A 26216-nucleotide genomic window follows, 5' to 3' on the forward strand; every position below is an offset into this window, starting at 1 on the left:
TGTGTACCTTTTGGTAGGTGCTTTTTGTGTGTGTGTCTGTGTGTTGATATCTGAAAAATAATTGACATCATTCAATCATTCATTCATTATCTGTAACCGCTTATCCAGTTCAGGGTCACGGTGGGTCCAGAGCCTACCTGGAATCATTGGGCACAAGGCGGGAATACACCCTGGAGGGGGCACCAGTCCTTCACAGGGCAACACACACACACACCTGCGGATACTTTCGAGTCGCCAATCCACCTACCAACGTGTGTTTTTGGGCTGTGGGAGGAAACCGGAGCACCCGGAGGAAACCCACGCGGACACGGGGAGAACACACCAACTCCTCACAGGTACATATATATATATAATACATATATATGTTTTCTAATGACTGCTGCTGTCTAGCAATTATAGAACTAAAGTTACGTACAGGATAAAAGGATTCCCTGTTGGACAAAATCACTTTCAAATGGATGAATATAGTACCACAAGTGGACTACACACATCGACGAGACTGAACACTGGCTGTTCAAGAACCGGTGTTTATTCAGAAGAATAGTTTCATTGGATGAAATTAGAATGAGCATGAAAATAATTGATCCAGAAGGAGTTGAAATCTGGCGTGCCCAGGGTGTGCCAAATGAGATTCCAACACACAAACTAAAGCCATATGAATTGCAGTCAGTACTCAGTGATTGCATGGACGTGTTTAGTTGTCACCTCATGTGGATGGAAACCTCTAATAAATCATTCTGTTCACTGGTTCTTCACTTGCCTGAATCTTTTCCAACTCACTCTACACTGGTCCCCAGCCTGGGAGTGTATCTTGCTGAATATTTGGATCATGGTCCAAACAGTGTTCCTCAAAATATTCTAATAGTTTAATCTCAGAATTATTCAGAATATATTCAAATTCAGAAATAATTCTTTATTCTCTAAATGATTCTGACTTTAGGAAATTTGGGAAACTATGGGAAAACTTGGTAGATGGTTTGGTGAATTGGAAGATGAAAAAGTTACTTGACTATGTATAATTGCATTCTTGACCCTCACTGCAGCACAGAATCATCTGTCTCTTGTATCATCTTCTGGTGTCTTTAATTATTTAATTATACAGACATAACTCAGGACAGAATGGATGATATGTAGTTTAGATCATTGAAAAATCAGACATCTCACTCTACTCAGTAGTATTTGACCAATAATGTTAGGATCTACATTTCTGTAAAGTTAGGAAGAAAGGCTATGTGAAGAAGGATGAACATCTATGGCATTAGACCTCACAGCTGCATTATTTGACCTCAGGCTGATGCTATTGATAGCAGGATGCCAACTGCTGCAGTATTACATTTTCAGCAGAAAGACCCGCTGAGTTTTTACCATTTCAGTGGTAACATAGGAGCTTTGAATAATGTTCAAATGCATAATCTGATTCAGTAGTAAAGCTTCACTATACAGACAAATATCACATGTCACAGGTTTTAATTCTGGTTATATGTAAATAACACTTGCCTCCCATGTTTGGAACAGTTGCCCTCCTGTAACAGCTGCAACAGTGTCTTGAGTTCACAGATCTACTTAGTAGCTTGTAACTGTTAATGCACTGTAAATAACAAAGAACAAAAAGTTTTACTAACCTGAAGTTCTAAACGTCCATTGGATTGTTTCACAGCACATATTACAGGATAACCTCTAGTCACATGGTTGGTCATGATTTTTCAGCATGAAACTCCACCAGCATTATCACAGTTAAAGGAACACTAGGTAATATTTTTACCTTAAAATTACAGCTTCAAAATCATGGTGATGCTTCACTGTCCTGTAATGGGGAGAATGGAGCCACTATCATTGCTATTCAGAAGCTGCACTATATCATTTTGGAGGAGGGTAGGAAACTATCTCCCAACCCCCTCCTACACTCTTAGAAAAACTGTCACTGTGGTGATATGTTTTGCTGTCACTGTGGAGGGTACCATCAAGGGATACGTATTCTGTATCTTTTAGTTAGGAAACATAATTGTACCTAATTATATTATAATAGTACATTTTATAATTGTGTTGATTTTAAAACGCCCTGTTTAATCTCCACTTATATTATGTTCTTTTATTTAAACACTATTCCTGGAAAAGAGAATATAATATACCTTCAGGAAACAAAACTGGACTTTGTAAATGCACAACAGTGGTTTCACTGTTTGCACTTTTAGTGACAGTCATATACTTGTACTATACCTTTTTTCTGAAAGTGTTCTCGATTTCAGGACAGTGCTATAAAAGTACACTCTGTATTTGAAGGGTAGAGCAGGATCTCTACTTTACCCAGATCTTTCTTAGTGTTCTTCAAAAACTAGAGACATGTTTCCAGCTTTTGATTGTGAATGCTTACTTTTCCACAGCAAGGAACAGTCTGTAGTTTCTCCCATTAAGTCATTTTCCTTTCCTGACGGAAAATCCTTTGTGCTGACTGAGGATTGGGAGTTTGTAACCTATTTGCTGCAGTAACAGCCTCTACCCTTCTAGGATGACCTTGTACTATCTGTTGGAAAACCGTTATGAAGCTCTGAGTACATTCAGCCACAAAAGCATTGGGTGAGGTCAGGATCAATGTTGAATGATTAGTTCTAGATCACGTATGATAGACCGGTGCTTCATCCGGCCCAGTGCTGAAGTGAGCTTTAAACCCCTATGACCCATGCCTAGCATTGGGAATGTTTATCTTAGGCTCATATGCAGATGCTTTAGAGCGTCCCATTCAATTGTCAGTGCTTTTCTCTTGGGATTATTCAAGTTGGGTGCGTACAGTCAAATGGCTGTTTCAGCAGTGGAGAGTGTATGTCAGTTTGTTGTTATTGAAACAGCATTATGTGTTTTAGCTGTAGTACAGTGACAGCTGCTGTTGTGTCCTGGGGTTTCTGACTAGCACATACGCAGTCTGAGGTACAATTCATCACACCTGAGAGTTTTACTCCTACTTTAATTACCCCAGTTAATTGTTGAATTGATTAGAAAGCTTTTACAGCACCTGTCTAGACTTAAGCTAGTGCTATAACAGCCAGAGTGCATTTTTTGCTGTTCTCAGTAGAGCTTTATTGACAAACTACATTAAAAATTGATTACTTTTATTTTCCAACTATGGAATGAAAAGGGTGGATTATTGGCTGGTGGATGTAATACATTGTTACACTATACCATATTGTGGCCGTGAACTTCCATCAAGCTTCGTATGACCTCTTGTCTATTGTGTCTAAGGTGTGGAGATTGTTCTACAAACAGCTACATCCAGCTGTTTGAAATTAAGTTTATATTTGCATTTTGTTATGAGTGGCCTTTGTCTGTCATCTTCTGAGCTAAACATTAACTCATCTTCCCTTCACTTCTAGGCCAAGCACTGATTGAACCCCTGACTAGTGTGGTGTGATCACGGAGTCCGGTGTTGGTCAGCCGTGTGTGGGCACTGCCCTATGGCTCGTGCAGCTGACGTGTGAAAATCAGCCAAGCTGGACGCCGCAGTCTCGTCCCGCACTACCTCTGCCTCAGCCCTGACCCCCTTGGACAGCCCTCACTGCCCTCTACCTAAGAGCCAACTTCCTCAGCCCCCATCAACCCTCACACTTCACAAACACGAGGAACAGTATGTAAGCGAGGAAGCAACCAGACAGGTCAATGCTCTCTTCAGAGATGCTGGAACTATCACAGGTAGGGTTTTCTGGCACTGGCTTAAAAATCTGAAAAAGTTATCTCATAACATGCTATCTCCCTCCCAGTTGAAAAATGAACCTCAGATATAGCTTGGACAAGCTGTCAGAGATTCTGGGTCTTGTCATCTCCTGCTGCCCCATTGTTGCTCTACTCCATGATATTTCTTCACTTTCAGCATCCAATTACTTCAAATCCTTTATATTAATATAATTTCCTTTGCCAAAAAGGTCATACTGCTGAATTGGAAGGACAGAACACAATTTTCAATTGAACATTGGCTTAACCTACTTTTGGGTCACTGCAACTTGAAAAGACTCACAGCAAATCTAAAAATATTAGACAAAATCATCAAAATTCTTACAAAGTATAGAGAGCTGATCCCTCATTCCGCACTCTTTTAGAGAAGGTTAAAAACATGAATAGAATTTGACAACCACCCATATAGCTTTCTTTGTGCATAAAAAAAAAACATTCAGCTTTATTTTAAAATACAAGCTGAACAAGAAGACATCCATAACTACATGAGTTTGATCCATTTTTAATTGCTTTAATTGTTTATTGCATATGGACACCCTATTCTTGTAATTTATGACTGTGGAAAGCCGTCTTGTAATAGTATACCGTTGTAAGTCAAATCAGCAGATAGATATTCCTACAGAGAATCCACGTAGTTATACTGTTAACAGATAGTTGCATGGAATTGTATTTTCTTAGATGTAAATGCTGGAATAATCTCCGTTGCACCATGGTACTTTATACAGGCTACTGTACTTCTATAAAATAAATGTGTTTTGGACAGTTGCTTTCACTTGAGCCATTTAACTACAGTAATTAGGGTGGCTTTAGACTCCTGTGATTCGCCTCTTGGAACAATGCCTAAGATATTATATGCTTTGTAAGAGACAGTAATACTGGATTTCCTCTGAGGCTTTTCTGTGTTACTGAGCTCAAATGCTCCCCTGGTTCTAAAAGGCTACTTGATTATTGTCTTCACTTCTTCAGCTGCAGTACTGCTGTGTGTTTCAAGGCAGTCTCTGCTAATGTACACACACACACAGGGCAGAGTGGGCTGTACTAAAACTAGGTCACTCTTATAGTTTATTTTCTGCAGTGTGCCAAGCATGGTTCAGGTTGCTGTCTGCTGCTGGAGGTCATTACCTTGCTTATGTTTTGTATTTCATTAGTAATGTGGGTTATGTAGTGATCAGCCATAACATTATAATGAAATCCAGCCTATTAAAGGATTGGATGAAATGAGGCTAACAATTTATTTTTGTAACTGTCTTAATTACTCTACATAGATATTTTTGAAATTATTGAAATTGTACCCCTTACACAAAAATAACTGTATCATTTGTCATTACCAAATAGTTTCACCCTTAAATCTAATTATGTAAAAAATGAACTTGCACTTATAACCTGTCATTTTTGGCAGCTTTTTCTTTGGGGGGGGGCTAAAATAAGGTCATCATAATCTTCCCAAGTATTCTCTTTCATGCTAATTTAAAATGTATATATTTTAGCTCTGTATTGTGAACCTTTTTTTGCTTGTGTTTTACATGCAAGTGGTTGAAAATATTCATTCATTGAGAATAATCATCATTTCATTTGATACTTTTTACGCTTCGTCTGATTACATTTAGTTTAAACAACAAGCACTCAACTCAACAAGACCACAGATTTCTGTTACATGCAGGAAACTGTTTTGCATAATCACCTGTCATTTTGCAACTCTTTTTCTTAAGCTGCTAATACTCCACCCTTTTTGCTTAGTGTTTTTTACAATGCCAAAAACCTTTAAAATAATACCCTGACAGTGCTGTGAAGTAATAGCAAATGAATATTGTGGCAGTAGTAGTAGTAGCTGCATCTTCTCTTTATTTATTTTGTATTGACCTCTGGGCTTTCTCTGCTTGTCTCTTGGGGTGTGCGAGTTATGTAAGTGTTTTATGGAGAAGGCAGGCATAGGGTTATGTTTTGTGGGTCACTTCCTTTGTTGAAGAGGCCCTTAGTCGGAAAGAGAGATGGATACAGAAGAAATATTTTTTCATCAGTGACTTAGTCTTATGTCATTATCACTCTCCTGATTTACTCACTGAGGATTTCTGTAGCTGTCAGAGATTGATACCACACTTATTTGCACTAATTTGCATGTCTTTCAGTATGTTCACTTCATTTAAATATCACAGTGTATCCTGCTCGTTGCACACTTAACATTCTGAATCCCGGTATTTAAGCCCTGTAACATGTTAACCTGTAAGCTCTTTGTCAAGATGCAGGCATCAGGCTGTTGGGAATGATGCAGAAGATATTTTAGTCATTTTGTATTGTGAATGAATGTAATTCCCTATACATTGTGTGAACCAAACAAACTAAACAAATTAATCTGTCAAGGGGAGAAAAGAAAAAAAAATTACAGTATTGGTTTCTGCTCTTCAGAGAAGGCTTCATTCCAAATGTTGCAGCAGTACTATGACGATCTCATTCAGCCATGAGAGGCTTGGCCCTCAATGATGATGATGATCTGGCACAACTTTAAAACGCTTAGGCAATCAGAGATCAGAGTGCCCAGTGCATTCAGCTACAAGAGTTTTAGTGAGGTGAAGTAAAAAATATCAAATGTTTCATGAGGATTACGAACGCTACCACAGCTCATAGCATGTTGTAAATGAACAACTTTTAAGAATGGTTGCACATTAAATAATCTGAGTAGCAGTCAGTAGGTTTACTTGAATAATTTGGACATGCTGCCATCTTGTGGATGTTCAGGGAATTATGGTACATTAGCTATAACCACTGATATCTCACATTTATTCGTGCTTTCTGTATTTCTCATGGAAAAACATAATTGTCTGGCAGGACTTCCAGAATGTGGTTTCAGTAAAGGTAATTGTTTTTGAAGAACCAACTTGACCAAATATGCTTACATGAAGACATTAGCAAAAGAAGCTAGTAGCTAGCTTTAATTCAATAATGCTAATTGATGGCTTTTCAATGTTTTAGAAAAAAATATATGCATTTCTGACTAGACTGTTCTTTTTAAGTGGATAGATGTTATTCCTGAAAAACAAGTTCTTCATCATAGTAATTCTTGTAGTCTCAAAGAAGCTATATAGCAGTTAGCATACTGTGCTGGCAGCGATACCTGTGTGAGTATATTATGTATTGGAAGACAACAGGCCCTGCTTCATTGTCTGAATGTGTTCTCTTGTCTCCTGGCAGTCCATTGTGTAACGGCGCTTTGAATCAGTACAGCTCATTGTTTCTTGGCTATGTGTTTGTGGGTGTGAAGCTGAATTACTTGCATCGGCAGTGGTCTTACTGGAGCCTGAATCTCCATTGTTTGCAGTGTTTACTTCCACATTCATCTGACTCACATGAAGGAAGAGGTCTGTTCAGGCCCTTGTTTAATCGTTATTACCATGGTAATATAGAAGCTCTGTATAAGTCTGCCACTGGTGGATGCTTGCCAAATCTGAATTAATTCAGCTATAACAATACAGAGAGTGTACAGATTAAACACTTAACCACGCAGCAGTGCAGTCAACACAGCTAAAATGATTTCAGAGGAAAAAAAACCTACAGAAAAAAATGTTTTAGTATCTTTGGGTTTTGTTTCTCCCCTTTCCCAAATTATTTCCAAATTTCTTGGTCCTGGAGTGTGTTATATGTACATGTGGCCATTAATTAAACTGTATTGAATCACTGACCTCACAGCAATTCGTGTAAAACATCCTAATCTTCAGTAGTAGATCCTGCCTTGTCTTGCCTCCTCGATTATTTGATGAGATATGAGACAATCCCTGACTTGTACTTGAACTTGCACTCCATTGCCCAGAATGCTTTGTTCCAGTGTGAAGGTACAACATGTCCTGGCAGTTCTAATTGCGGAAAATGTAAGTGGGGCTTAACTCATGATCTCTGCCAGTCTTTTAAACTTACTACATCTCCAGATTAAAACATGAATAAAGCTCAAGGTTGTGCCTCAAAGGCAATTGGACTGTTTCTTTTGAACTTCTTTTGAAGATTTTGATTTAACACTCCTCCTGCTCAGGTCTGGGCTCTGGTTGATTTATTATCAGTCTATAGGGGTAATGTCTCAGATGGCATCATGTTTCATTCCAGAGCCCATCTTGTATAGCATCCATCTGACCAGCGTGTAACCCAAGGTGCCATGCATCTGGTTACGCTGTCTGTTGACGTGAGGAAATGCATGTTTACATATCTGATGCGAGCTTGGTCTCTCTGAGACCCCCAGAAACATATTGGACCATACCTGCATCTGCCAGGCTTTTTTAGGCCATCTGTTTGATGACGTTTGATGTGTTAGGTTAATGCTAGGGTGTGTATATGTATGGAAACATTGACACACAACAGAATGTAATCATCAGTTACTTCCTGTTCAGTCTGAGGCTATAGGAGTCAGTAATTAATTCCTTTTAAAGTTGTTTTTATATGATACAGAGAGTGGCAGGATGACACGGGTAAAAGTGGGAGTTAAAGCACCTCTAGGTAAGATTTGGTATTTTTCCCTCTTATAATTGCAGAGTATAGTTCACTTTTACAGCACTCAACCAACCACTGAAAGTTACATAGTACCGTTTCTGCAGTGTTGAATCCAGAAGCTCTATTCTCCCTATTACAGATCAGTGAAGCATCACAATTGTTCTGAAGCTGTAATTTAAGGTACACAAGGTACAAATTTTACCTTGTGTTGCTTTAGTATATTTCATAAGATGTGTCACACAGAATTTATAAATATAGAAAAAGAATAATTAAAAATTGGCAAATATCAATAATTTAAAGTCAGAATGAGAATGAGGTTAAAAGTCAGTTGCTCTTCACTATACATTTAGTACATGAACAAGGAATAATGACGATACTCTCTGTATAATTTGGGAAGTGCACTCTGAAAAATTGTCACTGTTATTTATTTTAACATTTTTAATATGCTCACCACACTATTTTGAAAAGTCCTGTTTGTGGAAATCAGGTGAGCTTCTGTTTATTTCAAGTAAATACAAACTCATGGGAGTGGTTAAATATGGACAGTATGCTCATATGACTCTGTGAAGTGTATATATCTCTCTCTCTCAATCAATTCTCCCCCTGTCTGTGGCATACTGTATTTCCTCTCTCTCTCTCTCTCTCTCTCTCTCTCTCTCTCTGTGTCTGTCTGTCTGTCTCTGTCTCTATACTGACTTCCGAAGCCCCTGTAACTTCCTGTCTCTTAACGCACTGTTTATAAAGCTCTCCCACACTGCTGCCATTCAGCTCAGACCAGTGCACAGTTTAGTAGAAAGAGTACAATGAGTGCAGAAGGCCAGTGGCTGAAGAGTAATCCAGTCTATGTTTAGTGAAAGGGCATGTGACTAGTGTCCTCAACATGCCAGACATGGCTGGGCGTTCACTTCTCTCACTCCCTCCGCCTCTCTCTCCGTCTTTCTCTCTCGCTCTCCCACACCCCCTCCCCCCACTCTGTTTCTCTCTCATTCTGTCTCTCCCTCCCAAACTCGTTCTCGACACCCGGCCCTTTCCTGAAGGAGAGAAAAATGTAAGTTGTTGGAGAGAAGACAGAGCCTGTGGCCACAGAACCATGAGTAAGTATGCAGATCAGGGAGCCTCAATTTTTCAGACCGTACGGTGACTCCTCTGAACAAGCGTTTGCCTGTTGACCTAAGGTCACGTGTCTGGGTTAAGGTCGAGCTGTTGACATTTGTGACAGTCTTGTCTTATTTTTATAGCCGGCAGCTTGAGCGTTTTTGGAGTTGGCCTTATTTTCCGTGTTGTTTTCTGTCAGTCTAACTTGAAACAAACTTTCTATAACTTTCACTTCTGGTTTTTGGGGTGTGTGGGCTGGTATTGACTTTTGACAGAAATGCTGTCTTTTTGCTCTTTGGTCTGTACCCTCGAGTGTTGGTTAATGGGCATGTTTTTCCTCTAAATCAATAGAATGACACACAAATAAAGCTAAAATGCCTGCTCCCTACTAAAGAGCAGTATCTGATAAACATTTCCAACACTTAAGTCTTACAAAGTGGTCTAGATACTGTCGCTGGATTTCTAGGTATGTACAGCATTCTTTAAAAGGGAAACTGTGTGAATGCTACTCATAGCAGCTGTTTCTTATCAGAGCTTTCTCCCAGCTGTTGTTCAGCTGCTCAGAGCGTTGTGGAGCAGCTAGAGTTTACTGGAAGCGTGTGGTTTGCGATGCCATGTTGAAGAGGTCGAAGGGACTGGAAGGTCATTATACTTTGGCTTGTTGTGCTGTTGCACATGTACAAAAACACACAGCCTCAAAATATTCACAGGACATTCTCACACACTCTCACACACACACACACATTTTAATTTTGTCAGCTCTGATCGCTGTATCAGCTGGGTTTAGTGGGAACTAAGTGATGTGGAAATAATGCCATGCACTAGCTGTAAAATGTATCAAGATTAATCCACAAACATTTCTTTATAACCCATATTAAGCATTTTAAAATGATTAAAATGACATTTCCACGACCAACTCATCCTCACTCTGACACACAGTTTAAAAAATACTGACCTATATGAAGTCCTGCTTCCTTTGAAAGTAGATTTGTAGACTAAGGGAGTCGGGCAGCAGGTGGGCGAGGATTGGCACTGACACTGAAGAGACAATAAGTTCAGTGGCTCTTTATACTAGGTTTTTCTGATGCTAAGGATTTCAAGCAGGGTAGGTTGATTTAAAATGTACTACAGGGTGAATGCCTCACAGCTCTGACCAGAATTCAGTGGACTCCTGGTCAGGCCTGTTTAACAGCTCGCTCACAGATTAGCACCTGTGCTTTAGTGGGTCTATAATTATTTGCAATCTACTGATGTGTTTTCAGTGTTTTTTTTTTTTCCCCCATCTCCATATCAAATGCATTCCATTCTCATTGCATCACCAGTATACCACCACCATTTTTTTTTTCACCTAAAACTGCATCGCATAAATCACTTGAATATGGTGCTAAAACAGTACATGTGGTATAACCTGCTACTTAGTAATTGTGTAACCTGCTACTTAATAACTTAGTAACCTTCCTGCTACTTACGGTGCTTTTCTACTGCATGGGACCTACATGATCCTACATGACTCGGCACGGCCCTTTTGCTTTTCCTCTGGCCAAATCTGGTACCTGGTCCCTGGAACCGGGTAAATTTTCAGTCCCAGCTCACTTGGGGTTCCAGCCATGCCGAGTAGGTACTAAAGAGTGATGTGTAAACCATGCAGAGCGCTGATTGGCAAGAGCCAATTTTTTATTTATTTATATAATTTTTTTTTTTTTTTAAAATTGCACTCACAGCGGCAGCTCGTAACTTTACCGAGGTATTTTGAAGAGGTTTGTATGCTTGGCCTGATGGTCGACGAAAATCTCCAGTGAAAGCCAAACGTGCAACTAGTAAAACTGACAGCTGGTTCGCGGAGCCGTGTTCAGTCCAAAAAACTAAAACAACACACGAATACACGATGAGTAAACAGCACCTAACTTTACCTCCACTGTGGTTGTCAAAGACAGCGATTCCTGTAAGAGATGGGGTTTTGCAACGTCACCGGCTTCATTTTGCAGGAGAGCCCTGCCAGTGGAAAAGAGACAAGCTTTAAGCATGCTGAGCCGAGCCATGTAGAGCTGGACCCATGCAGTGGAAAAGCACCATTAGTGACTGTAATTATGTAGCATGGGCCTGGATGGGTCTTATTAAATACACGTTGAGACCAGTATGATTAAAAATTACATAGGGATTTGTTTAGTTTATTTTTATTTTAAAATTTTGCCAGTTTTCTTAGTTAGGGCAGTGATATTTCTGGTTAAACTACTTCTATGCTTATCGGCAGCTGTCCACCATTCATTTTCTTTTCTTTGCAACAGAGTCTACAAAACGGTAGGATTTATTTTTACAGAATATGACGGGATTTCAGATTCTTTTCATGTGACATGACCCATGTCGCGGCACGGTGGCGCAGCAGGTAGTGTTGCAGTCACACAGCTCTAGGGGCCTGGAGGTTGTGGGTTCGATTCCCGCTCCGGGTGACTGACTGTGTGAGGAGTTGGTGTGTTCTCCCCGTGTCCGCGTGGGTTTCCTCCGGGTGCTCCGGTTTCCAAAAACACACGTTGGTAGGTGGGTTGGCCACTCAAAAGTGTGTGTGTGTGTGTTGCCCTGTGAAGGTGTGTTCAAGGACTGGCGCCTCCTCCAGGGTGTATTCCCGCCTTGCGCCCTATGATTCTAGGTAGGCTCTGGACCCACCGCGACCCTGAACTGGATAAGCGGTTACAGATAATGAATGAATGACCCATGTCTGTGTTGTCTGTGTGGGACTTTTGACCAGTTTCTTGAACCCATTGATGAAATATGGATTGCATCTACTAGATATAGTGTCAAAGGCAGGGATTTAACTACATTATGAAAAGCAGAACACAGCTGATGTTGGCTAGAAGTGATTTATGAGGTTGGAATTGAAGCAAAATTCTGCTGTACTCGGTCTCATACTCGGTGTCTTAAATAATTCTGGAGAAAATTCCCTCCAGTCCTTGATTAAGCCCCTAAAAATTCAACTTGCTTCCAAGAAAAAATACCCCAAAATTGACTTAGCTGTAACTCTACACCTTTGTCACCATTCAGTAGAGGGTCAATGTATATTGTCGCTGAACAAACAAAAGCAAGTATTTCCAAACATTTTACAAGAGAAGAGGAAAAAAAACCTTCTTAACTTTCAATGGAAATCAATGTAAAGATTTTATTTAATTTTTATTCAAGATTTAATTTTGGAGCATTTCTATTGGTCCATTCATCATGAGGACAGCTCATGTGTTCAATTTATGTAGTAAAGTAAAAATCAACAAAAATGGAGATGCATGTTTTTCTTTGGAGAGTGACCAAATACAATTATCCTATACCAGGGGTGGGCAATTATTTTTTCCATGGGGCCACATGAGAAACAGAAAATATTGTGGAGGGCCGGCCAAAAGGCTGATCTCAATTCTGCATAATATTAACTGTACTTCGTTGTAAAAAGCAGTAAATAGCATTGTTTTGACAAGCTGGTAAGAGTATATGTTATAATTAAGCAATGAAAACATGAGGTTGCCTTCCAAAAAATTTAATTTATTCAAGCGAATTTCACAAAACAATGGGAAAGGCAATTAATCACTAAAACGGCATCATAAAAACACGCTAAACATGCAAATAAAAATAAAAAAAGAAGCTTGGTAAAAAAGCCTTGCTGCTTTTGCAGTTTAGCTGGCAAAGCTTCCGATGTCCGCGCCCTTTCAGCATCAGTCACGTTCTTGTATTTCTCCCCGTGTTTCGTCTCGTAATGCCGACTCAAATTGTAGTCCTTAAACACGGCGATCTGCTCCCCGCAAACTAAACACACGGCTTTACCTCTCACTTCAGTAAATAAATACTTAGCAGTCCAATTTTTGTTGAAAACCCTGCATTCGGCATCTACCTTTCTTTTTTTAGCATGAGCAGACATTTCTGAGGGCTAAAGTCGTCTTGTGACTTGCTAGTGACACGCTCATGCCTCAATATACGTTTTGCGTCATCATGTACGTAAATAAAAAACAACTTCAAAATAAAAGCAATGCAGCTTCAGTCCATGCATCAGGTAAAATAAGAAAATATGTTTATTTTGTCATTTCCAATTAACGTTACACGGGCCGGTCAGAGTCAATCAAAGGGCCGTATGCGGCCCGGGGGCCGTACAATGCCCAGGTTTGTCCTATACCTACCTCAGCTTACCCCACTGCCAATCACCTGCATCCCAAATAAAACTGATGGGTTTGGTTCCTTATGGTTTAAGTAGGGCGACCAGATCTGAGATGGTAAAAAAGAAGGGCGGGGGGGGGGGGGGGGTGATGAAGTCAAGCCCCTCGCTGTCATTGTATGCTTAGCTGAATCTAGGTGTGCTTTTAGATCCTTTACACCTTTATTTGCTACACAAAACATGGGAATTTCTTTTTTAATTAATCTGAGAACTTACATTTACGTTTCAGCATAGCTGCTCGAGCTGAGGGTGGGTACATGAGCTTTGCCTGACGTAAACAAGGACTACTGACGTGCAGACTGATTACATTAAATGTTTACAGAGAAGGTTATCGACCAATAACGGTAGCTCTACAGTCAGACCGTCCAATCAGAACATTTTAGGCTAATTAACCACGCTCCCTTCTCACTCAAGCGAACCAGAGTAGGGGAGGGCGGGACTAGTTTGTGAACGAAACGCTTCTCAAAATTCTATGTAAGCTCTAGAAAAACAAAATCCCAGACGTTTGTGAAATTCCGCCTGGACTTTTTTTTTTAAGTCTAAAAAAACAGTACAGGTCCAGGTAAAAGAGGACGTCTGGTCACCCTGGTTTAAGGAACCCTGGCTGTCTGAACTTGTCCATCTGAGACAAATGCTCAGCTTTGGCGTTGACTGATTATGACCTCTGCTATTATTATACGATAAAAAACAAAAATTGATTTTTTTTATATATTCTGGACTGTTTGAGTAGATGCTGATCCCTTTTATTATGAAGCCTGTACCAGCCCTTGAGATATATTTGTTTGGTGGACTGTAACACTTAGGAATTTAAAACTTAACTAACACTAATGCAACGTGCACTGATACACCACCACTAAGTCTGTGTCACTGTTGCAATGAGAATGTTCGACCACCCAAATCATACCTGCTCCATGGTGGTCCTGACTATTTACAGAACAAGGTGAAAGGGGGCAAACAAACTATGCAGAGGGAGACTACAGTCTGTAATTGTAGAACTACAGAGTTTTCCTGTATGGTCTTGTGCACACACAGACACACACGCATTTGAGAGAGAGACTGAAACTGAGCAGCATTCTTGTACATGTTTTTGTGTAAAGAAGAGTTCTGCTGGAACACCACAGCTAAAATGCTGTTTGTCATTAAGAACAATGGATGGTTGTTGAATACGGCTAAGAGAGTTTGTCGAGTGGAGAAGGACCGGGCTGCCTAAAGGAGGACTGAGTAATGATAAAAATGTTCTGTATAAGCCTTGTGTGTATTTGGAGGGTTTTTCAGTGTGGTTATGTGATGTAATGTTTGCTGTTAAATGTGGAGCATTAGTCATAGCTGAAAAAGACAGCAATATGGTAACCATTATTTACACTTGTTTATCTCGTTGCCTAAGGCTTGTAACCACTTAATTAAAGCTATATTTTTAAAAGACCTCTTTAACTTTTGTTCATGTAGACTGTGTAGAAACCTTTCTAGTATAATAATTATTTATGTTTTCAGTCCACTAGAGGTCAGCAGTCTCCTGTGATAACGTGTATGTCCTTTACAGTTGACCCTGTATGTGTCTTAAATTCCTTGCTATCATATCTACGTTTAAATTACTTTTGCAGTATTTACAATGTGATATGTGTTAATTACTGTATCATTCACCTTAAGATTAATAACTGAATAATGAGCCTGGAGAGAAGAACTCGAGTGTCAGTTACACTAAAACCATAGAATATAGTAACGATTACTCATGCACAATCATTTGTGTTCAGTTATTTAGAACACGGTACACAGAGATACCTCGATATTTGTTTAAGTGATTATGTTAAGTTTTATTTTCTTTGTAGTGAACTTGGTGTTGCTTTCTGCTTGAACTTCTGCTGTAATTATTTTATACTTCTGTCTTTTATATTTTTCCAAGAGGGCAACAGAGTTGCTATAGGTTGTGTCACTGCAACACAGCTCCTGGGGTCCTGGGTTCAATCCTGGGCTCAGGTGACTGTCTGTAAGGAATTTGTTGTGTGGGTTTTCTCCGGGTGCCTTGTTTACCTCCCACCGTTCAAAAACCTGTACAGTTTGTGTTCCTATTGTGCACCCAGTGTTGTCGAGTAGGCTCCGAACGTACCACGACATTGATCATGATGAAGTTCTTATAGAAGATTGCTACACTTTCACTTGTTGGATTCATGTATATTGTACTTTTATATTCCTGCTAATTTCTTGTGTTAAATTCTCAAATTGGGTGCAAGGCAGGAATACAGCCTGGAGGGGGCGCCAGTCCTTCACAGGGCAACACACAGTCACACCTACAGATACTTTTGAGTCGCCAATCCACCTATCAACGTGTGTTTTTGGACTGTGGGAGGAAACCTGAGCACCCGGAGGAAACCCACACAGACACGGGGAGCACACACCAACTCCTCACAGACAGTCACCCGGAGCGGGAATCGAACCCACCACCTCCAGGTCCCTGGAGCTGTGTGACCGCGAACATTTAATGAGTGTGAAATGAGGGGCATGATTGTAGTTACTGACCACAATGGATTGCAAAGTTTTGGAAAGCACTGTCACTAATTACAAGCAAGATGAATGTCTCACTGCACCAAAACCAATAGAAAAAGCTATTAGAAAAGTTTTTGTTTTGAAGCTAGTGTGTGGTTACTGGGTAACTACTGATGCTACTGCCTTTCTACGCAAAAGGCTAGAGGTCAATTCTCTGCTCGGTTAAGCACATCGCTTTACACCAGTAAGAGTCAGCAAGGCCCCTTGTATTACATTCACCTACACCTGATATGATAACAATTGTTACTTAATCTACCAAATAAATATAAATATACGTATATCATAAGGTATTATGATAATAAAATATAGTCATGTCACCCACCCTTACCTTGAATCTAGGTTCTGCAGTGAGTGTAATTATGTTTAATGAACACTTCTCCTGTTTCTGCTGTAAGATTGTAACGCTTCCCTCTGTCTTTTCTGTGTCAGATGTGTGTAACAGCACTGATCTTCCAGAGGTGGAAATCATCAGTTTGTTGGAGGAGCAGCTCCCACACTATCAGCTGAGAGCGGACACCATTTATGGCTATGACCACGACGACTGGCTGCACACACCCCTCATCTCCCCCGACACTAACCTCGACCTGACCACCGTGCAGATCGAGGAGACCCTCAAATATTTCCGTAAGTGCGTTAATCACATTCTCCTACTTTCTCAATATATTTCTTAACTCCTTCTATATCTACATCACTCCTCTTTTTATTCCCCTCTGTCTCTTTCTCATCTCTTTCTCCATCGTCTCGCTCGCTCTCACCTTCTTCCTCTTTGCATTTCTCACTCTCTCATCTTCCGTCACACCCCCTTAATCCCCTTTAACTCTCGTCTGTTTTCCTATCCCAACTCCCTCCCCCATCTCACACCCTCACAATCTCTCACTCTCTTTATATATAAAGAATGCATTTAAATGCAGTTCAAGTGCGTCTTCCTGATTCACATTATTTACAGAATGAACCTACAACACAGATTGACCAAAATAACTCAGTGGCCAACTGGAAATCACATCTTCAGAGCAAATACATCTTACCCCATTTCAGTCATGGCCAGTTACTTTCATGCACTCCTGCATTTTATTATATTTTGAGCCAGAGTTGCTCTGTCTTGGCTGTGATTTTATTAGGTCAAATGGCTCAGTATGTTTGTACTGACAGCTGAGATCAGTTTCCACAGTAAACACTCCCATTGAGAATGGTCATTAAGAGCATTAATGAGGTGTTGTAGTGCATAACAGATACACATCCAGTGGTCATTCATTGCAGTGGTGAGAAACAAAGGAAGTACCACTGATGTGAAGATGTATCAGAATACATTGTTGCTGTGCAGTTTCTGAATTCTGTTTAATTGTATTTGATGCTGGAAATTAACTTCATTATTAATAATTCCTAACTTGGATCACTTTCAATCATGTGGTCAGTCCACTCTTTTAAATCAGTCTGAATGTGCCAATTTAAAATCTGCTCTCAGTGATTATGCGTATATTTTTACAAGGCCATAAGACACAGCTTTGAAAAATGTCCCTCTGCTTTGTATCACAGTCTTTTTATTCAGTTTATATCCTTCTCACTCAGATGATCAATGCTGTGATCATGTTAGCCTGCCCGTTCTGCAGCTTGGATTCTGATAACTTGGATGGATGGATTATTTTGTTACCCTAACCATTGTTAGTTCATCAGAAATTATTTTTATATTATATTAATTTTAGGACTGCTATTACTTAGCACTCCAATCATTAATAAAATTGGTGTCAGCAGAGTTTTTGTTTCCTTTGCTTAATTCTATTAAAATAGTGATCTCTCTTTAAGCAAGAAAAATAGCTTCATAGTGAATGCATATTTTACTTTCCCTCTCTCTGTCTCCCACCTTTCATTTTCAAGCTGCACTGATTTCATTTCACATCACAGCTTAAAATAGTCCACACTGAGACAGGCCTCTGTAGCAGAGGGGGATTGAGTGAACTATTTATTGATTTCTGTTGTGCAAAACTGAGCCAGACCTCTCAGAATTTGAGCATGCATGATTGGTGAAGGTTTGTCATGTGTTTGTTTATATATACAGTACTGTGCACCCATTTTTATCTTCATCTAAAATGTCAAAGGGATAAAGATTTGAAGAGAATTAGACATCATTACTGAGAAACTGACTGACAAACAAGAATTTACCCTGGAACGTCAGAAATGATCTAAAGGCTAGACTGAGTCTATATTTGAAACCTGGGTTTGTTGGAAGCAGAAAATGCATCCAACTTCTAAGACCAAGCTTAGGATGTGGAAAAATAAGATAAATAAATGATAATGGTATGGTGGCACTACAGGGAGTATAATGAAACACAGCTCCAGGGTCTCTGAGTTCAATCCTTGCCTCGGGTCACTGTCCCATGTGTGGGTTTCCTCTGGGTGCTCCAGTTTACTCCCATTATCCAGAAAGATGATCAGAAAAATTCAGAATGCTTACGAACCCCAGTGTCTGTAAATGAGTAAAAAAAATCTGACTTGGTCCAGAACAAACCTGCACCTTGTTACTGGTCATTAAGAGCATTAATGAGGTGTTGTAGTGCATAACTGATACACATACAGTGGTCATTCATTGCCGTGGAGAGAAACAAAGGAAGGATCAATGATATATCCAGAAGTACGTGTTGTTAGGTGGTTTTGGTTGTGCAAAAATGTCTATAGCTGTGAGTGATTTATACCCAGTCATGGACTGACACCTAGTTCAGGGTGAATCCCGCCCTTGTTTCCCAATGTTCTCGGGTAGGCTCCGGACCCGCCACAGCCATGGACAGGATGAACTGTATACAGAAAATGAGTGAATGAATGAATGAACAGATGGGTGGATAGATGAATGTATATAGAAGCAGTGTATACAAAAGGAATAGAAGCTATTAAAATATGGCAAAGGGTAGATCAACACTGGATGATATGGCCAAATTTGACATCACAATATTTTTCTTATCAGTGTGACTCTGATATCAAACTAGAAACGTGACATCACTATCTTTCACTATCACTATCACTATATACATCTTTTAAAGTTTGAAACTTAGTATAAAATTGAGTGCCATGAAGTGATGGCAGTGCCCTGTAATGAACATTAGTCAGTGTCAGATGCAGTACATATGTATATCGACATACTTAAAATTAGCTTAAAAATGTTTTTATTAAAAACACATTTAAACTGTGATTATATACTATATCCCAGTTGTAGGGTAGTTTCACTAAACACTGGAAAAAAAATGTATTTATGTTTAATGATATTACATTTTTTGTTTGTTTGTTTCTCACTGGTGTTTTGACTGGAAATAAAATACATGCAGGGGTGTTTTCTCGCTTTTGAACAGGGATGCAGACAAAACTATTACACAGAGCATCTTCTCCATGTTTTAAAATCCCAGCCTTCATGATGTCATCAGCCAAAGCCGAAAGCTGGTCAGCTGGTGAGGTGGCAGGAGGCAAGTCATCTCAGCCTCTCCTGTCTCAGGAAAATCGCATCACATCTGATCTCAGTGGCAGGCGGCTCGTGATTAGGTGATTCATTCTGAACTGGGGATTTATGAGGACTGTGTAGCAGACTAGAATTCATTAGATTGCTGGATTAAATGGCTTGGACTTTGAATTGCACTGTGGTATTTTAATTTTGGACATTATTCAGACTGTAGCTTTAATAGGGCTTTCTTTTCCGCTCTATGTCTGGTTAAGATGCTGCACACAATGCAGGACACTGATCTCTGTGCTGGAAGTGAAGCTATTCTGCTCTCCTTGTGTCCTACTTCCAGCCCCATTTGGCAGCGAGGATAGAAATAGTCAGCTGCTTCTTTTGGCAACAAGACAGCTCCGGAGCACTAGCTATCACTGCCATTGTTCACACACAGAGCAGCTCCATAGATTCCATTCAGACAGCGTCATTCCATCATTCTTCACCATACAAGCTGAACTGATCAGGAATGGGATGGGGGCTTAAAGGAAAAAAGAGACTGAGATTGAGTGAGTGAGAGAAGGAGGGGTGCAGAACAGACAGAAGTTAGGCAGCACACACACACAGACACACTGACACCACCCCAAGCTGGAGTCAGAGCCAGTTGCTATGGCAACCCCTGTAGAGGGAGGTACTGAGCAATAGTGATAGCTGGGAAGAGGGAGAGGGACAGAGGAGGAGGTGGAGAGTTCGTTGAGGCAACGAGTGTTGAGAGGAGTAGCTCCCTCCTGATGTACTGCCACTTGATTGGTCAACCATGTAGGAAGTCTCCACCCCCTGCGTGTCTGATACAACCTTGACTACAGCAGTACACTGTTAGAAGCCTTCCTGCGTAGTGCGGCTGATTACCTACTGCTCCCTCAGATGTCATCTCCCAGTGTCTCTGCATCCCACTGAGAATGGGATGTTCTGCTTAGCTTCAAGTTGTTAGCTGGGACTTGGCTGACAGGCGGCAGAGAGAATGGACTGCTGGGAGAGTGTGTTTGAGAGTGTGTGTGTGTTTGTGACCTCGGGAAGTGGAGAGCAGAAGCTGCAGCTCACAGCTGAAGGAGACTGAGCATGCAGAGATTTGTGGAGGCTGACTACTATGAGTTGGATTGGTATTATGAGGAATGTGCTGATGGTAAGACAGGATGGGTCATCATATTTGCTTTTGGCTATTTTGCAAATTCTATTTTGTCACATTTCTTTTAATTTTGCCACCTTTTACCTCACAGTACAATTTTGGAGGCCACTAACCTGCTAGATCTGTAGCTTGCAATTTGTATACTCGTTGATATGTTATTAGTTTAAAATCTAATTAAGGTAACTAGCAAGATATTTGCATATTGTTTGCATACTGAGTTACGCATATGTCTTGAGAACAATTAAGTGATGCATATTTTTTTTAAAGAGGATGGAGGAGTGCTGGAATCTAGAGGGCAAAGATGATAAATTGTTCAATGGAGTGGCAAAGAAAGTGAGAGAGCTGTGAATTCTTTAATGTGATATGAAGATACGTAGGTGTGAAGTTGAAAATGATTCAGAATGAAGTGCAGAGCAAGGGAAAACTGAATCTAGTAAAATATTTAAATTAAATTATTGAGAAAAATGTACTAGAAAAGAAGCAGGGCAAATCATCATAATCATCATTATCACAGTAGGTAATAAATTTACTTTCCTCATAGCCTTGTGTTGCATCAGACAGTGCAGCCTCTTCAGGGCCCAGTTGTCGCAAAGCTCATACAGCATTCTTTTGCAAGTTTGCTGTGCTATTTTAACCAAAGTAAATGTCCTCATAGCCCTGATCTTGTAATGTTGACTGTAACTAGGAGAAATCCTGGCAGAGATAAACTGTTGCCTGCAGAAGAGTAGAGCAGCAATGCAAATAAGCAGCTCACACAATATGACTTGGGTTTTAGTTAAAGCTGTAGAAGCTTTAATAAAAAGTACAGGGTAAACAATAGAAAACTAAATTGATTTTAATGTTAAATCCAGTGCTCATGTGTGACAGTGAAGGTCATTTGACATCCTATAGTTATGGTTTAACCCACAGTTAAAGGAGCAGTCAGCCGTTACTGATTGATCCAGTCATTGTACCTCGTATACACTTCATGTTATAGCCATTGTACTGACATCTGGTGGTCAATTCTACACTAAAGCCATTTTAAACATGGCTGGCCCCCCTGTGGAAACATGCTCTTTGGAGCATAAGCTCATTAATTTCTTCATTCATTAATGTCATAAACATTGCTTGCTACTATTTGGGGATACAGGTGACTGACTTTGTCTGACTCTAAAATTAGTTCTTGATTATTATAAATAGTGTTGTCAAGCTTGTGCAGGTTTAATAGCAGCACAATTCATAATTAGTACTGCTGTCTGATTTATGATTATGGCAGTTATTCACTGATAAATCTGTGACATCATGACTCTCTTCAGTAGATGGCTGAACTTTGAATGCATTCTTATGCAACACTCCACATAAAGCCTCTTATAAGAGTGTTGATACTCCAAAGCAGGTGTAAAGGTGAGTGGACTGTATGCATCTTAAGCTATGTATCTTATCTCTGAGTGAAATTAGGAATATGTTCTTGATTCTGCTCTTCAGATATTTGCTAAATCCAGCTCTTCTACCTTCACAGCTGAATGTTTAAAGGCATAATTTAGTTTTAGATACAAATGGAAAAATGTAGCTTATTTTAATAAATTTTTCCTCTTAATTAAAATAAGTATATTATATTTTTTGTGCACCTCACTGATACTTAAACTCATAAACCAAGCTAGGATTTGCTTGGTAAAGAGAAGAAACTGAGAGCATTGATGTTTTTGATTATTATGTAAAGTATTTAAACGCAAAATAACTAAGAGACCTGTATCAGAAGCCACTCTTCTTTTGCTCTAAAAGGGATGGCTGATGTAAGTTTTGATGAAGCATTGACTTCATGCAGCACTGCCTCCTCAAAACCAAGGGTGAAAGTGAAGAAACTATAGCTTAAATTAAAGTGAATCCAAAGTGATCTAATTGGATCTAAAATGTGCTAGCTTTATCTTCAGCATGAATGGTTGAATTAATTAATGTAATGATTTTAATAAATGTCATTCTAAACAATCAAAATGGACAGTAAACTGACAAATCCTTGTATGTCCATTATGGTATCTTTACAGAAAACTGCCTCTTCAATGAATGGATCATATCTGTTGGTCCATTCTTCAAGAAATGTTCACACAATGTTCAGTGCAAATGGAGTTTTGAAATTGGGTTCAAAATGAATAAATGCCATGTGAGCAAGTGTCCCAATAAAGATGAAATACACATCTAAGAAAAGGACAATTGGGCTTAAGGCTCCTAGTAGTTAAATTTTGGGTGGGGTTTTTATGACCGATTAATGAAATTTATCATCATCATCATAAAACATTGATTTTAAGTTCACTTTAAATCAGTTGAAACATGCTACAGCACGTGCTCCAGGTTTTATTGCACTCTCAGTTTTCCACGTGGCTCTTTGTCCACCTGACTGTTGTATGAGTGTGTCCACATGTGCCTGTAGTGTGGAAGTGGCTGGTTCATTCATCAGTGAGCTTCTGTATGAGGATGCTGACCCACATTTTGGAGCTGGTTTTGATCTGTATGCGCTGGGGGCTCTCTCTGCCCTTGCTGTGCTACAGAGCGCTGCTCAGCATATTGATCACCTCAAAGAGCAACACACGCTGATTCTTTCACATTTCTATACACACTCACTCTCCCACCCACCCGTTCTGACTGGCATTGTCTCCCTTTCCTGCTAAAGTCCCACTCTCCCACTACTCTCCTTGCTTTGTTGTTGTTGTTTTTTTCCTGGCAAAAGATGGTGGGGTGGAGGGGTGTGGGAGGTTTTTTTTTTTTTTTTTTTTTTTTTTTTTGGTTTGGTTTGGTCCACCCCCTTTTTTCTTTTTTCACACACAAATCACTTATTCACTGCTACGGCTTTTTGGTGTGAGAATGCACAGCCCCCATTATGTCTTCTTTGGAATGTGAGGCCACAGCTTACCAATAGGCCAACTCCTGCAGAACAGTGCAGACCGCATTCAAATCACAAGCTTACTGCAGCATGCTTAGTATGTTTAGTTGTTTGGATATTTATAGGATAACTAGTGAAAAATGGCACAAGCCATATATGAAAGTCCTGTGATAAGTTACATAATTACTGCTGTTTGTGTGTCACCATTTTCAGAATCCTTTGATTCTACTTTAGTCTGACCCTTGCGTAATTTGTTTCCCCTACTTTTATTTATAATTTGAAGGAAATGTGTGTGTGTGTGTGTGTGTGTGTGTGTGTGTATAAAAGAAAAACATTTGAGAATGAATGACTCAATGCCCATTAAGGGATATCTTAGCCCGACTTAAGGACAAAATTGTTCATAATGAAAAGAGCTGAGGGACGTGAATCTATCTTGGTCAGAAATCTATTTTTGTTTGTTATCCATCCATTTTTTTGTATTTTGTATACATCTCCTTGATTCTATTTTAAAAACCTCTCAAATGTAGAACATTCTCTGGGGTATTACACTCAATTATTATACAGTGCTTTCAATTATAATAATAATAATAATAACCAATAGCCAAAAATATTATAAAAACAGTGAATTCAAAGAAGAGGAAAGTTTTAACCAAAGATTTAAAGGACAACAGGGACGTACAGTTACAAAGAGAGGATTTTTATTGATTCCAGACCCTCTTGATCCAAGAGCTTAACTTCCTTTAAAAGGTTTATGAAAGGGACAGTGAAGGTAATGTTCTATATTACCATTGTCTTTAAGACTACATTTACCACTGTACTTGTGGACCACCCAGAGTGAAGATGAATTTGGTATATGAGCATATTTCAGATGTCTTGCGCAGATTATACACATATTTCCAAACTTTTGTTCAGGGTGATGAATCTGAAATGGATCAGAATTGTCCAAATCCTCCACAGGCAAAATCTGTGAAGACTCCCCATGAAAATAATTTAATAATCATTAAACCAATGAAGTGTGTTGTATTTCCAATGATGGATATTTACATCTACTATTTGTTGTTCTTTATTCTATTTGCTAGATGTTTTAAGATGTTAAGATGCTAGATATTAATTTATTTAAGATTATTTTATGTACAATTGATAACGGTACATTAATTTTGACCTGTACTCAAGTTCATTATTTTCCAGTATTAAGCCTGTTTATCTGTTTGAAGTAATTGCAAGTGCGTCTGTGTGCACCACCAAGAAATCCTGTGGTGTTTGCATTTCGCATAGCCATAGGGACCCAGGCTGAGGCCACACCTACTCAACAGGTGTAGCCAGACACCATTCTGTTACGCCCAGAGAGGTTGCTATGGTGCTGTAATGGAAGAAACCATTCTGCTTTCTGAATGGAGGGGTGTGCACTTTTCTGTTTGCTTAAAACATTCATACTTTCCCAAAACTACGAAATTACAATTAATTTGTTGAGATGAATATTCAGATTTCAGCTATTATTTGTTCTCAGTTACTTAATTGATATTGAATTAAAATTGTTATATAATGTGAATGTCTTACCGCATCCCCTTCCATAAAAAGTTAGGTAAATAGTAGCAGCAGGGCTTTGAGTCAGCGACAGTTAGCAGGTGTGGGCACTGGGCAGTGTTGTTTGTATCTGAGGATATCGCCTTGGATGTGGTTTGTTAGTTTAAGAAACACTTATGGACGAGGGTGACCACTTTGAAAATGGCATGGAACTTGAGGCAAAGTTTCCTGCCTTGGTGTCACTAGTTCAGGAAGTGCCATGGAGTTGAGTTCAACTGAGGAAAACTTTGAGTATGACTCTTCTTCAGAACTGTTGGATTCCTCAGTACCATGTAGCTTCACCTGTTCTAACTGTGTTGATGATGAACCTGATGATGTGGAGACTTATACGTTTGAAGAAGGTATCTGTTTTGCGTTAACTCTATGTAATGTCTATTTTTTTTTCTTTGTTTAGTTTTTTTTACTCTGTCAGACAGTATGTCGTAATGCCCCAGTTGAACTTGCATTGATTTTGATGGTTATCATTTTGGTATGCAAGACAGTCACACTGAAACAGGTTTGACCTCCATTGTAGTGCTGATGTAAAAAAATATATATATCATACTGGAGGATTGCATTGGTGCGGTTAGGTGAGCTATAAATAACTTGTCATGAAGTGTTGATTTTTAATCCACATAAAACCTACCAGTTCCTACAACTATTATGAAGTTATCTGTTCATATCTGTGGTACAGCTTAGGTTATAATCAGCAGAGTAAATAAAAGTGTTTGTAGGATCTGGTGTCATATGAAGGATTATGTTTCCTTCATGTTTAGTTAAGTGTGTTTGGGGACAGTGTGTGCTGGCTGTATGCTGGCTAAACAAATGAATAGAGGACAAATAGCCGTGATAGCATCAATAAAATCGGTAGACATGTTCTTATGCTGCTTCTAGTGTCATTTCATTAAATCATGCAAGCTACTTGACTGTAGTAAAATGTGTAATATGTGTCATTGTTGTTCTGAATGATTTTACAGACCTATTTGCTGTTTTATTTATAAATCCTCCTGATTGTAATTACATACTGCATAGTCACAACATATTACCTGCTGTTTGTTGGTAGGAATTTGTTTTTTGGGTATTTATGGTTACATACAATATTAAGCACTTAAATTCCTCAATGTAAACTGATGTGTACTGTGGGATATGCAGTCTCTGCTCTGGTCTGGTTGGGATGGATATGTGGGGTTTGTCT

General features: G+C 39.4%; 1 protein-coding gene across 5 annotated transcripts in view; it reads left to right on the forward strand.

The window, feature by feature from the left end:
* The first annotated feature begins 3480 nt into the window (after positions 1-3480).
* Positions 3481-26216, forward strand: part of trak1a (trafficking protein, kinesin binding 1a) — a 41838-nt gene continuing 19102 nt past the window's right edge. For 3 of the 5 annotated variants that reach the window (XM_066682452.1, XM_066682455.1, XM_066682453.1), the window contains exons 1-2: positions 9214-9284; positions 16439-16633. In XM_066682452.1, the coding sequence (XP_066538549.1) occupies positions 9281-9284; positions 16439-16633 (199 nt within the window). In that variant the 5' untranslated portion in view covers positions 9214-9280. Of the gene's footprint in view, positions 3682-9213; positions 9285-16438; positions 16634-25105; positions 25384-26216 lie in introns of those variants that run through there. The other 2 variants (XM_066682456.1, XM_066682454.1) reach the window with 2 other exon arrangements.

This window comes from Hoplias malabaricus, chromosome 10 (genome assembly GCF_029633855.1).
Source record: "Hoplias malabaricus isolate fHopMal1 chromosome 10, fHopMal1.hap1, whole genome shotgun sequence".
Taxonomy (NCBI): domain Eukaryota; kingdom Metazoa; phylum Chordata; class Actinopteri; order Characiformes; family Erythrinidae; genus Hoplias; species Hoplias malabaricus.